The following is a 12,861-nucleotide window of genomic DNA, read 5'->3' as shown; positions in this document are numbered from 1 at the left end:
GGATATCCCTGCTGTCTGCAGATGCCTTTTGGCTTCTGGGGGCAGTGTGTCAACTGTGGTACACCTCTGTGAACAGCTGATCTGCACAATGCTGCAGGCTGTAGCCTTGGCTCTCATCTTCCAAGAGGTTGGGTGGACAGTCTTTTATTTAGTGTGAAGGTGAGGAGATCATATCTGGGGTTTGGCATCTCAAGCTGAGGGGATATGGCAGTGCTGAGTACCCCTCCATCAACTGGCACTAGAGTCCCAAAGGTCCAAAGGCTCGCTTTTGGGGAGCCAAAACTGGGGAAGGGAACTTAACTGAAACTGTTCTCAGCACAGGTATTGCTGTGGTGAGTCGACAGCACTCCAGCTGTTTTTTCAAATAGAGTTTTCTTCAAGTACCTGTAAATATTTTTCCTATTGGCATAAACAAACAATTGGCGAGTTAAAATTTAATGAAAACTGTCTCTTTAACTCCAAAGTACTTTATTTATTTGTTTTCGTTATCCTAATTATCAGCAAATAATCCAGTCGAGTACACCATTCAGGTGTTCACAGTGGCTGTGAGACTTGGGCAAGGTTTCTTGGCACACCTCTCCATATGACATCAGTTTCTACAGAGATCACAGGCTTATACAGCAGTCCACATTAGAAGGGACTTTGAAAGATCATCTGGACCAGCCTTTTGTGGAAAAGGGTGCTAGCTGAGGTTGAAGCTTCCCTCCCTGCCAAAGTCCAAATGTTTTCCCCAGTGCCTCTCCACCACGGCTGCCCAGTGCCCAGGAGGTGCTGGGGAGGGCATGAGTAGTTCATGAGGGCTGCTCAAAAGCAGGCAGCCTGTCAGGATCCATTCCCTCAATCCCAGCTGTGCAAAGCTGCTGAGAAGGTCTTGTGCTTTGTGGAGCAGTACTTTTAGTCCGAGAGCAGAAGGGCTGACACGTTGCAAGGGAAAGACTGTATGTGCGAGGGTGTGAGATGCATTGCAGTTATGGGCAGGCAGTGGGTACTGGCAGGCAAAATGTTCCCTGGGATCACGGAGGTTCACCCTTATCTGTGTTTCTGGGCCATTTTAGGCTTCCCAAAGGAAACCAGTCAGCTTCTGAGGGTCAATGTCCCACAGAGTGTATGGGCCTGCCACCCAACAGCCTGCCCTGGAACAGTCCTGCAGCTATCCCCACACAAGCTGCACTGCAAAGAGGGCTGCAGTCCAGAGTTGGGAGTATTCAAGGGCATCGACTCTTTTTGCTTGTGCAAAGCTCCCTGAGCTTCCTAGTTTTCCAGAGGTTTCATGTGGAGCATTGTTCTGTGCTTCCATGTCAGCACCCTGTGTCTAGCATTTGAAGCAGTGGCACCTTTAAAAGAGAAAAAGAGCATTGACACTTGGCTTTTTGCACTTCTGTGGTGTAATAAGTAATCAAAGCAGCAGTAGGGTCCATGGGGAAAAGAAGGTACATCTCCTGGATGGGCACATCTCCTGGATTCTTCTGGTGATGGGAAGAAGTCAGAAAAGGGTCAGAAAAGGAGTTTGAAGGCTCTTCTGAGGCTCCAGAGTAAATTGCACAGATGAGCCACGCTCAGCTCTGTGATGTGAACGCAAACACATCTCTTGACATTAGCTCAGCTCCTACCTGTTGGTTTGCTGGAAGGGATGCAAACAGCCTGTGACCAATTCAGAGCCAGGTGAGAGCAATAGAAGGTGTTAAACTGCTGGGCTGGGTCCACCTGGACACGCCAGGAATTGGTGGTCCCAGCTGGCTCCACAACTTAAAAGGCCAGACTAGGAGCAGGTGCTTCATGGTCCTCAGCAGGAGAGCAGGATGGGTGTTGTAGGGCAGGCTAGGCCTGTGTGTGGAGCTCTGTTCTTCTGGGGGTTGCTTGGTCCCTTTGCTTTGGTTGTGGGGTCTCAGGGTAGCTTTCTTGATGAACCTGGCCTGCTGGCTTGTGGTCAAGATAGCTTGCAGCTCACCTTACCCGTGGGCTGGGAAGGGAATGTTTCCTTTGTGCTGACTGCTTGGGGTAAGTGAGAGCGATGTCAAGGGGCCTTCTGGCTGCTGCTGTCTTTACACAGTGCAGAGGTATGGCTGGAATGAGAAGAGGAGGGCTGGCTATGATGTGAAGTGCTAACAGCTTCGGTGCTTTGTGCGTGACTTGGCAGCTGATGATAAGACCCAGCCCTCATGGGCAAGGTTTAGGTGGCCCTGGCTGCTGGGTTCCCTTGTGTTCCTCTGCTGGTTGGGCCCCTGTTTCCTACAGAAAGTTGGGGTTATTGCAGGTCCCTGTCTTTGGTGTGGCATGCTGAAGCCCCTGCTGCTGTCTGCTTTTCCTCTAGACACTGAGGGGAAGGCACATGCCCTGCACAATGACTCTGGCTGTGGGCTCTGGGTTTCGGGGGCTCCAGATGGCTCCAGGAAAGTGTCAGTCTCCTACACCAGCTGCTATGTCTTTGAATGGGTGAGTGACCCCAGGGACCCTGCTGGGGCTGGTCTTTACTGCTGCTCTGGCTGCCCTGACTGGTGTGGTTCTCCCCCAGGATGGCAACTACCTCATGATTGTGGGGCTTGAAGGCACAGATGCAACTGGGCAAAGGGTTCTTCAGGAAGAGAAGCTGCTCAGGTGCCCTGTGGACCTTCCTGGTAAGACTCTGACAGCTCCTTAGGAAACCCTGCCTGTGCCTAGTGGCTGCTCCAAGTCAGCCTGGGGTTGGGAAGGGGAGCTCATGGCTGCCCAGGAGACTCCCTGGGGAAGGATGCGGATGCAGGAGCCCAGCTTGCTGGGCACTTGTGCCTCAGCCAGCTGTGGGCCATGTGTTTGACTCTCACCTGAGTCCTTGAAACTTCCCTTGACTTATATGCAGAGTCATCAGGACAGCTTACACCGCTGCCCTCTGTGTTTTTGTCACACACACACATACCCCTACTGTTCCTGTGCTCTTTCTGAAAACTTATGCTACCTCTTGCAGCCCTGGATGCCCCAAGCAGCAGTGTCTGCTCTGCTGTCCGCAGCCAGGACCGGCTGCCCTGTGCCTCCTCCCCTGTCAGCCAGGGAGACTGTGAAGCACGGGGCTGTTGTTACAACCCCAGGGACAGGGTGAAGACTTGCTACTATGGCAACACGGGTAAGTGTAGGCCCCTGTTCTCCCCTCCTGGAGGAGCTGCTGGCTGGGAAGCTTCCTTTCCTTGGCAGAGCAGGGTTGGTGCATAGCAGGCCCACAGGTGGCTTAGGGTTGTGGTTTTGGCTGTCAAGGATACTGCCTCATGGAAGTGTCCAGTCGCTTTGATTATTGCAACAGAGCTGGCTTTAGGGCCAGGACCAGTGTTACTGTGGGGCACAAGTCTATAGAGCTGGCTGCAGTTGCACGTTGTTGTGCTCAGTGTGTGCTCTGGGGATTAGAGGCAGGAGGACCTGCAGTACTTGCTGCTCTTGTCTCTGCTGTAATGTGTAGGGCTGTTTCTCCCTGAACTCAAAGCTGACTGTTTTCCTCCAGTGACAGCTCACTGCACACCAGATGGCCAGTTTTCCATTGCTGTCTCTCGGGATGTGACTCTGCCACCTGTTATCCTGGACTCTGTGCATCTGGCCAGTGGGCCAAGTGCTGGCTGCACCCCTGTAGTGAAGAACAGTGCCTTTGTTGTGTACCAGTTCCCACTTTCTGCCTGTGGCACTACTTTTCAGGTAAGAGCTGCAGCTGTCACCAGGCAGGACTGCGAGCTCCAGATAGACCTGGAGAAGCCTGAGGCGGCTTTGGCTGTTTAGTGGGCACCCTACAGGCTTCTGGAGGCCAAGCACTGTTCTGCAGCCTGGCTTTACTGCAGCCACAGAGCCTGGTCTGTTGTTGCAGGTCACTGGAGGCCACGCTGTGTATGAGAATGAGTTGGTGGCATCCAGGGATGTGAGGACTGGGAGCCTTGGCTCTGTCACTAGGGACAGCACTTTCAGGTAACGTTCTGGAGCTGGGACTGCTGCTATGTGCAGCCTTCCTGGAGGCGTTCTTGCTTGTTGCAAGTTCTGAGCTCACAACAGGGACACTGGTGTAGGGTAGGGACTGGCGTGTCCCTGATTAGAGGGAGGAGTAAAGCTGTTGCTGATTAGTGACACTACAGATTCCCATCTGAACTCCAGGGAACTTCTAGTAGGTAAAAGGAAGTGTTGGTGGGGAGACTGGGAATATAACTAACTTAAGAAGATAATTAGGTTGCAGCCTTGGAGAAAGGTAGATACTCAGCATCAGAGTGAACTTGCTTGACTTGGGGTGTTCCTGTTCTACCAGGCTACATGTCCGCTGTAGTTACTTGATCACTGGGAGCTTCATCCCCTTGAGTGTTCAGGTCTTCACGCTGCCACCACTCCCTGCTGTGTCCCAGCCGGGTCCTCTGTCCTTGGAGCTGCGTGTTGCTTCAGGTATGAGGTCCATGCTACTTGCTCTAGCTTCTTGGGGTGGGACTCTGGTCTTCACTGGGTATTAAGGGACTCCTAATGGGTGTACCTAGTGGGTACTGCTTTTCCCCTGCCCCACTAGGGACTTAATGATATAACTATGAAGGACATGCTCTGTCTGATTATTCGTGCTCTAAAATGACTTGTTTCTTCTCTCCCAGATAAAAGCTATAGTTCCTACTACACTGACAGTGACTATCCTGTTGTGAAGGCTCTGAGAGACCCTGTTTATGTTGAAGTTAGGATCCTTCAGAGAACAGACCCTGAGCTGGTTCTGGTCCTGCACCACTGCTGGGCCACTCCAAGTATCAATCCCCACCAACAGATGCAGTGGCCTGTGTTGGTGGATGGGTAAGTATATTGTAAATAGCTTTGGGGATCAGGGGAGTGATATGCACTTAAATTTCTGGCCCTTTCTTAGGTGCCCTTATGCAGGGGACAACTATCAAACACAGCTGGTGCCTCTGAGTATTGCCTCAGGACTACAGTTCCCATTGCATTACCAGCGTTTCACCCTCTACACATTCACCTTTGTGGACTCCATTTCCCAAGAGATGCTCTCTGGACTGGTAAGATGGTGTATTGGTTGCTTAGCTCCTTCCTGAGCAAGTAATATGTGAACAATAAACTCTTTCATGTCTGAGACTCTTCTTGTCCTTTTGGTACCTGGGAGGTATCTGGACTGAATCTAGCTCCATAGTACTTAGGTGATGTTCACCAAATGCAACCAAGCAGGTATGGAGTAGCCTAGAAGCAGGGAGGTCAGCTCATATAGCTGACCCAATTGGCCAAGGGGATATTCAATACTACATGACAACATGCTCAGGAATGAAAACTGCAGGGATTTTTCTGATTAGTCTACTGTTCAGACACTGGCTGGACTTCCCTCCCACTGTGGGAAGGGGTGTGTGAGGAATTGCCTTTGTATCACCTGTCATTTAGTTTTTGTTTTCTCTGCTCCCACTTCCTCCACTTATTAAACTTTTTCCTCTTAAGCCACAAGCTTTCTTGGTTCTGCTCTTCTACTTCTCTCCCTGTCCTGCTGGGTGAGCGAGTGGTATGTGGGTGTTTAGCCGCTGGTCAGATCAATGTACCACACTGAGATATCTGCCCACAGATACTGGGTGATTCAAGGCTATGTCCCCTTTCTAGGTGTACCTGCACTGCAGTGCCTCAGTGTGCCACCGGTCTGCGCAGGAGTCTTGCACCACCACTTGTCCTGCTGGAGCCAGTAAGTGTCCTAGCCTTACTGCATCCCCATCCAGAGGGGCAGCAGGGGTCTGGGCTCCCAGCTAGTGAATAGGGCCCATGTGCAATGGGCTGGATCCCTGGTACAGCTTGGCAGGCCCTTCCTGCTCATTTCCACTGAGGAAGGGCTCTTGCCCTCATGGCAAAAAGATAGGGGGTCTTCAGACTTAACTCTGTTCTGACTCATGCAGAAGACTTGGCCATGTGGTGAGAAGGCGAGCTGGACAAAGTGTGCTGACCTTCATAGTTTAGTCATCTTGTCACCTAAAACTTTCCTGCTATTCCACAGGGGGTAAGAGGAGTGCTGACCATAACATCCAGGATGGTGCTTCCCATGTCTCCAGCAAAGGCCCTGTTATCTTCCTCCAGAATGAGCTAAGACAAGGAGCTGCTGTGGATAGCCTCAGTAAGTATGGAGCACAGTCAGGCTGGGTAAGAGGGCTGTTTTCTCTCTTAACCAGAGCTTTGTTTCCCTTACAGGAGCAGCTGTGCTTGCTGCAGCCCCCTGGGCTCTTGGCTTTGCTGCTGTGGCAACTGTGGTGGTGGTAGTGGCTTCTGTGCTGAGGTGGAGGAAGGTGCCTGTAGCACATGAAGTCAATGCACTGCAATAAAGTGGCTCCCAAACAGTCTGTCTGTGGGTATCTCCTTCTGCTTGGCCTGGGGCATGAGAAGTGGAACGGGGTAAGCCCTGGATGTAACTTTTTTTCTTGCAAGAGCTTTCCAAATGCTCTTGAGATAAATGCATCTTGCTTTCTGGCTGTTCTGGAATTGGTGTTAACTCTCCTCTTGTCAAGAAGGAGCCCCTGTTGTGCCCTGGGAAGCTGCAGGCTGAACCAGGAGCGATGCTGGGTGGGGTCTGTGTTTGTCAGTGGCTAAGCTAGCATTTGGTAAGTACTTCTAAAGTGCTTATCTTGGTTCCTCTCAAAGACTGAGCATGACTGCTATGAAACTAATGCAAAGCAGATTCTGCATGTGCTCTGTCTCTTGGGGGGCATATAGTCCTCCCTATAGCCATATAGCTGCTCTATCATTTTTAAGTTTAAGCTGTCTTTTTCAGTAGAACTGCTCTCTCCTGGCATCTCTAGGACAGGACAGTAAATGCTCTTAGTCCTGACTTCTTTTCCTGACTCTAGTTAGGACAAGAGCAGATGATATTCTCCTCTAAGTTTTGCGGGAGTGAGTGGGTGGTATCACAGGCTGGAGAAATCATCAGCTGGGGATAGGTCCAATACCTTCCTCCTTTAGGGAGTGCCTCTTGCAGTTAAATGGTTTTGGTACAGGTGGAGCTCTGTCTGGCAAAGCAGTGCATGAACTCATAATGTGCCTCATGATCAGTGTTTGGCAGCCTGTAATGTTAATTATCTGGGCAATTGAAGGAATAGTGCTTGCCACACCTCTTCAGTACACCAGTCAGGGTCCTCTTGCACTGCTCTTAATTGCATGTGCTAGCTGATATCTACAAGCATGTTCTGGGCTCCTACTGGAGCCTTCCCATGCATCTGTAAGGCATGCAGTACTTGTGCAGAAAGCTTATGATAAGGTGCAGGGCGGTTGGTTGAGGAGAGGACAGTCCCTGCCTAAATACTCTGCTGCCTTCCATGGGTTGCTGAACTGACTCAGAGTGGTGGGACTTCAGGCTTTGTTTTTTTTTTTCCTCTCCTTTGCTGGGTCTCACTTATTCTCCTTGATTTGCTTTCTTTAAGTGCATCTGATTCCTTGTGTCAGCACCTTCTCTAGCTTACTGTGAATGGAGATAACACGCACTGACTGGCCTCAGGGCTGCTTGTCCTCAGCCTGTGTCTCAGTCACAGGCTGTGCCACCCTCCTGAACGGAACAGCTTTCCTTCATCTGAAGGGGTCTAAAACAATGCCTACAGTGACCCACAACACTTTTAGTTCAGCTGTACAACTATGTGGTATGGAGCATAGGGTCAGTGCTGCCAAACTCCCTCCATCATTGCAGCTGTGGTGAGGCCAAGATCATGCTTTTATTCATGCATTTATTTATTGGTGTTCACCAATAAAACATCTGAAACTGGTTATTTTGTAAGTGGTGCTTTTTATTATTAAACTTATTACATTGTAATACAAGCATAGCTTGGAGTGGAGAACTATACAGTATGTTACATGTTATAAATATTTCTGAAAATACATGAATATATTTAATATAATGCTGTAATTAGAGTGCTAGTTTCTTATTAAAAAAACTAAAAATGAATGGGGTGGGGGAATGGGGAAATACCAGTCCATGACTGTCTTAAAAAAAAGTCCAGTTCTACACTGATTCACATTCCTCATGGCCTCTGTAAAGCTGGAGGGATGAAGGAGGGTGTAAGTTAAGGCAGGATTTTTAGCCCCCTGTATTTATGGAGTTATACAGACTATTCACAGAATAATCAAGTTATAAATCTTTCTAGCTTTGGGTGAAGCTAGCAAGATATACAGTGAATAACCAAGTCTCACAACAGCAGCTACAACTAAGGACAACTGAAATATTATATGCAGCACCTTTTTTTTAGGGTGCTAACTGAGTCAGCATGGACCTGTTTGTATATTTGTTTTTGAGATAAGTAACAACAATCACAATGAACTTCACCTGTGAACTGTAGGTGTGCTGAGCAAGGGTGACCTGTTTTTCCAGTGAGCAGCAGCTCTTTGCCTCATGTTACCACCTGCTACTAGAACTGGGACCAGACCAGCCTTCTGGGGCTGGGGTACTCTGCATCTCAGGAGGAATCCTGCTCTGGATTTGAAGTCCGCTTTGAGGACTTCAGGGGCTCCAGCTGATCTGGGTGAGCAAAGGGAAGCACCTGCTACTGAAAGGCTAAGCTTGGTGAAACTTACCCACTCCTGCCAGTTTCAAATCTCCATTCACAGGGAAGAATGGATTGGAAGGCATTTTAAACAACAATTGTTTGACTTGCAATTATATTACAACTTAGGGCAGTAGAATATCCTTTAATAAGAGGCTAAGTTGGCTTATTTGAATCTTTACTCCATGTGCATGAATTGTTGTGCTACTACCAATAAGAGCTGGTGAGCAGTTCACTGCTCCCATGGGACCTTCAGAAGCAGGTGCTGTCTGTCCTCTGAGTCAGATCAGTGGGCACACAGCAATAAGGCAGCCACCAAGCAGGGCCACAGCGTTACACAGAAGTTAACAGACCCAAAAGAACAGCCCTGGGGAAAAAGGCACAGATTATAGAGGATGTATATATTTGAACTACTCATCCTTGCAGCTCTGCTCTTTGAGAAGATGAGTATCTTGGCCTGTCGGGGAGCTGGGCTGTCAGGTGGGCAAGGTGCTGCCCTTGGTGTGCCCTCCCATCTCTCAAAAGGCCTGTTTCTGCAGAGCTACTCGATATAGTGACTTCTGCATAGGTTGCTACTGAAGTCAAGGGTTGCAGAAGGTGCAGCCCCAGGGAGGTAGAAGTTGGTGGTGGATTTGGGAAGGGACCTGAAAAAAATTTGTTTTTTTTTTTTTCTGTTGGAGTTGAGTAAAACTGCAGAGCTAGCAGGACGCTGCTCTGAAGGAAGGAACTCTGCTGGAGACAAGCAGATGGCAAGTTGAACCCCCCCAGGAATGTAGCTGCCCACCCCAGCAGCACCTAGCACCCCCTGGGATGCTGCTGTCTACTGTGAGGATTAAGTTTATTTCAGCTGGAGGTGGTCCCCACAAAGCAATGACAACTTAAAAGCTTCAGCATTTTGGGTAGTTCTGTTCTGGACCCAGATAGGAAGAACAGTTACCAAATCTCATTTAAAAGTCTCTGCTGATTATACTGCCAAGATGTGGGCTGCAGTTTTTGTCTGCTGCCTGATTCTGCATGTATATTTCAGTTTCAGGAGTGAAGCCGTATGTAGCTGAGCACGTGCCTGTCCTCGGACCTTTCTTCACCTCCCCCTTCCTTCTTTCCCTTTCAGCGCTCAAGTCAGAGTTGCTCTGTCAACAGCTGGAGGATGCGTGGTGTGCACAAAGCAACCCCAGACTTTTCAATTTTGTGTCCATTGCTGCTCTAGCTTCTCCTTTCTGAAACAGAAACACATTGTGAACGTGAGAGATAAGAAAGGGGTTCTCTGCATTTACTCAGTGGGCTGAGTTGAGATGGAAGATGAGGATGAGTCTGTTTTGATAATGGGCAGATGGTTTCCCAAGACATGTGGTTGGCTTATTATTTGGGGCCCTTCTGACTGAGTGCAGATAATTGAATTTTCTGATGCACTTCTTTGTGCAATGCAAAACAGCTGTGTGATACAGACTAAATGACTATGGTTGCCTTAAATTGACTGCCTTAAAAAAGGGAAGGAGGGAAGGTGAGATGTCTTCCATTAATACAAAGGTATATGGGCCAGTCAATTTGAACTTCAAGAATCTGTCCTGTTCCTGCCTTTGCATGTTGGAGGATGTTTGGATGAAGGAACAGAACTGTGTTATTTCTGTGCTGTGTGGAGACAAAAAAGAAAAGAGGAAAAAAAAAAAAAAGAGCAAGACCTGCTGCTTTACCTATTTTACCTTGTTCCATTTGATTGAGGTTATCAGAAAGGCCATATGTTTTCATTCTTTGTGTTTTGCCCCAGAACGATCATGGAGTTCCTCTCAGTTTTCCTCAGCTCTGAAGTCGTAATATCTGGCCTTAACAAATAGAAAAATACAATTAAAGTTGACAGCAGTCAGAACACATGGTGGTGCTTTTAGTATTAATAGGCCATGCATCTGTACCCAATGTCCAAGCAGCACTCAGAGCAGCTTTCCCCCTCACCAGTCAGAAATTCCAAAACAGATGCTGTCCAGGTACTTGTGGCAGCATCCAGAAGGAGGGGAAAAAACAAAACAAAACAAAAAAACACACAAAATATGTTTTCTGCCTAGCTAGAGGTCAGGGAAGAGACTGGTGGGCAAACATCACAGGGAAGTTAAAAATTCTGGCCTGAAGGAGTAAATAGGAAATAAAGGATTTTAAAGAACAGGACTAAGCTAACCGCTGTGGACTGTCCCCATCTTAATTCTTTTGTTCATTATTTATTGCTTCCAAGTGCAAGACATCCTGTTTGGTTTGAGCTTAGGCCTCCAGGACTTAGGAAAGAGATACCTCTTGAAAAAGCTTTTTTTAACCTTTATAAAAACAACTGTTGTTTAAGAAAGAGGAGCTGTGAGCTTTTTTTAATGCACTACTTCAAATCTATTCAAAGCTATTTATGGATAGATAACAACTAATAGCTATCTTCAACTTGAAAAATTGTTCAAGTCAAAGCTACAACTGATGTGGTTCAGACTTTTATTTTGTAGCTACTAATTTATTTTCTTTCTAATCTAAATGTTGTAGTATTTTTGTTTCATTGACATATGTCTTTTGCAGTGAAATGGCCCCATTTGTACCTTGATGATTTTCTTTAATCCTTTGGCTGCCTCTGAACACTGAGATCTCCCTTGGTAGTAACCTTCCCTCTGAAGAGCAGTGTTCAAACCTGTGTCTGCAAGCTCTAAGAATTTTTTCAGCCTTCGTGCTCGGTAGTTCTGAAAAGGGTTTTGTCACATTGGAGTTGTGCTGCCCTTCCTCGCTCACTTTGGAATAACCACCAAGTAGTTGTCATACAGCTCTGAGCTTTCCGTGGCTGTCACGTTGAAACTAACATCCTTACCACGAAAGATAGTGTAACTTGAGGTTAGCTCAAGCCCACGCAGCTACCTTAAAGCTGCAACTCCCATAGATAAATAGATGGATGTGTCTGAACAGGAATGCCAGGCTGGGATTGTCCAAAGCTGCCTAAATTAGATCCTGCCCTAGCAAGGGACTGTGGGATAGCATCAGTGAAGCTCCTGAGCTCAACTGCTTTTATCAAGATGGCTGGGATAAGAACAAGTGCTGGGCCAGGCTGCTTCTCAGCTGCAGTCAGGGTAAGCAGCAGGGGACTAAAAGTCTCCTCTGTCCTCAAAGGGAGCTGGGAAAAATAAGGAAAAATTAATTAATTAATTAAAGGAGCACTCCAGCTTGACCCTGGAGTTCTGGGGATTGGTAGCAACATTGATCTAGCTAGAGACAATTTCACATGTATTTAGTAGAGTCAGATAGACTGGCAATAAATGAGCTAAATTTATCAAGGTGGGCTCCAGCAGAACTTGCAGCCCAGCTTTCACAGACTAGGCTGGCTTCTCTGTTCTGTTCAGAACAGCAGCAGACTGTGTGATTATTTAATGAAGGTGAATATTTGACCTTCTGATGCTCAACTACCATTTGAAAACAGTCTTCTGTCACTAAAGCCAGTCACAGTGGAAAGTGAAAAATTATTTTCTTGAGGGTCATTTGAGCTGGAAGTAAGCTGCTTGCTCTTTGTGGAGGGTTCATTCACAGAATCACAGAATTAGAGAATCACAGAATTTCTAGGTTGGAAGAGACCTCAAGATCATCGAGTCCAACCTCTAACCTATATTCTGCAATGACTTGAGGAAGAAATCTACTTTTCTGCTGTGTGTCAGATCCATGTCTGTGTGCTGTTCATAACACTGTGATCAAGAAATTCATCAGCTTGTTCTGGCCCTCTGTACAGAACAGACTTTGCTTTGAGGTAGTATAAATGCTAGCAGGAAAAAGAAAATGAAATGAAAACCTGAGCATGTTTGAAACAATGTGTGAGAAACCACTGAGTCTTGTGCCAGTGTGTTTACCTTGGCAGGCCCCCATCTCTCCCTCTGGAAGAACCAAATTCTCTCTCTACTATAAGAATTCTTTTGTGGATGTTTTTAAAAGAAAGAGAAAAAAATAAAAAAAAAAACACAAAAAACAACACGCACAAAAAAACACCACCCTGGAGCAGATCATTCATCATAAACAGAGTGGGAGCATGAAAGGGGATTTGCTTTGACCTAGTTACAAAAACAAAAACAAAGAGACTTTCTCTAATTGCCTGAATGACTCAAGTGGGACCCAGTGTCAAAAGCAACAAATCTCTGCTTCCTTCAGAGCTGTATGCTAATACAGGACCCTGGGCTCCTGCCTGCTCCAGTTCAAGACCTCATGCAATGTCTCTGAGCCTGAGGAAGCCTGGGTAAGCAAAAGCCAGCCAATTCTGTATGCCTGCATGTACAAACAGGACCAGGAGCCAGGACAAACACGTTTCATAAATTGTAGCAAAGACAGTGACTTTAAATGCTGAGACTATCAGGGCTTCAACACTTGCTTTGCCAAGAGCTGTAGACAG

General features: G+C 47.4%; 2 protein-coding genes across 4 annotated transcripts in view; one reads left to right on the top strand and one right to left on the bottom strand.

Annotated features, from left to right (window-relative positions):
• The first annotated feature begins 1,765 nt into the window (after window positions 1-1,765).
• ZP4 (zona pellucida glycoprotein 4) lies at window positions 1,766-6,293 on the top strand. Its single transcript, XM_027460067.3, has 12 exons — window positions 1,766-1,998; window positions 2,312-2,433; window positions 2,513-2,615; window positions 2,942-3,097; window positions 3,467-3,654; window positions 3,821-3,918; window positions 4,250-4,380; window positions 4,578-4,767; window positions 4,838-4,985; window positions 5,569-5,647; window positions 5,954-6,070; window positions 6,145-6,293. The coding sequence occupies exons 1-12, from the start codon at window positions 1,800-1,802 to the stop codon at window positions 6,273-6,275; spliced, it is 1,662 nt and encodes a 553-aa protein (XP_027315868.1). The 5' UTR covers window positions 1,766-1,799; the 3' UTR covers window positions 6,276-6,293.
• Window positions 6,294-7,703: 1,410 nt separating this feature from the next.
• LOC101799848 (uncharacterized) overlaps window positions 7,704-12,861 on the bottom strand; it is a 31,314-nt gene continuing 26,156 nt past the window's right edge. For 2 of the 3 annotated variants that reach the window (XM_027460068.3, XM_027460070.3), the window contains exons 8-9: window positions 10,178-10,297; window positions 7,704-9,694 (exon numbers count right to left, since the gene is read on the bottom strand). In XM_027460068.3, coding sequence (XP_027315869.1) covers window positions 10,201-10,297 — 97 coding nt within the window. In that variant the 3' untranslated portion in view covers window positions 7,704-9,694; window positions 10,178-10,200. Of the gene's footprint in view, window positions 9,695-10,168; window positions 10,298-12,861 lie in introns of all 3 variants that reach the window. The other variant, XM_027460069.3, reaches the window with a different exon arrangement.

Source organism: Anas platyrhynchos, chromosome 6 (genome assembly GCF_047663525.1).
Source record: "Anas platyrhynchos isolate ZD024472 breed Pekin duck chromosome 6, IASCAAS_PekinDuck_T2T, whole genome shotgun sequence".
NCBI lineage: Eukaryota > Metazoa > Chordata > Aves > Anseriformes > Anatidae > Anas > Anas platyrhynchos.
The sequence above is the reverse complement of the archived record's forward strand: the minus strand, read 5'-3'. Positions and strand labels throughout refer to the sequence as shown.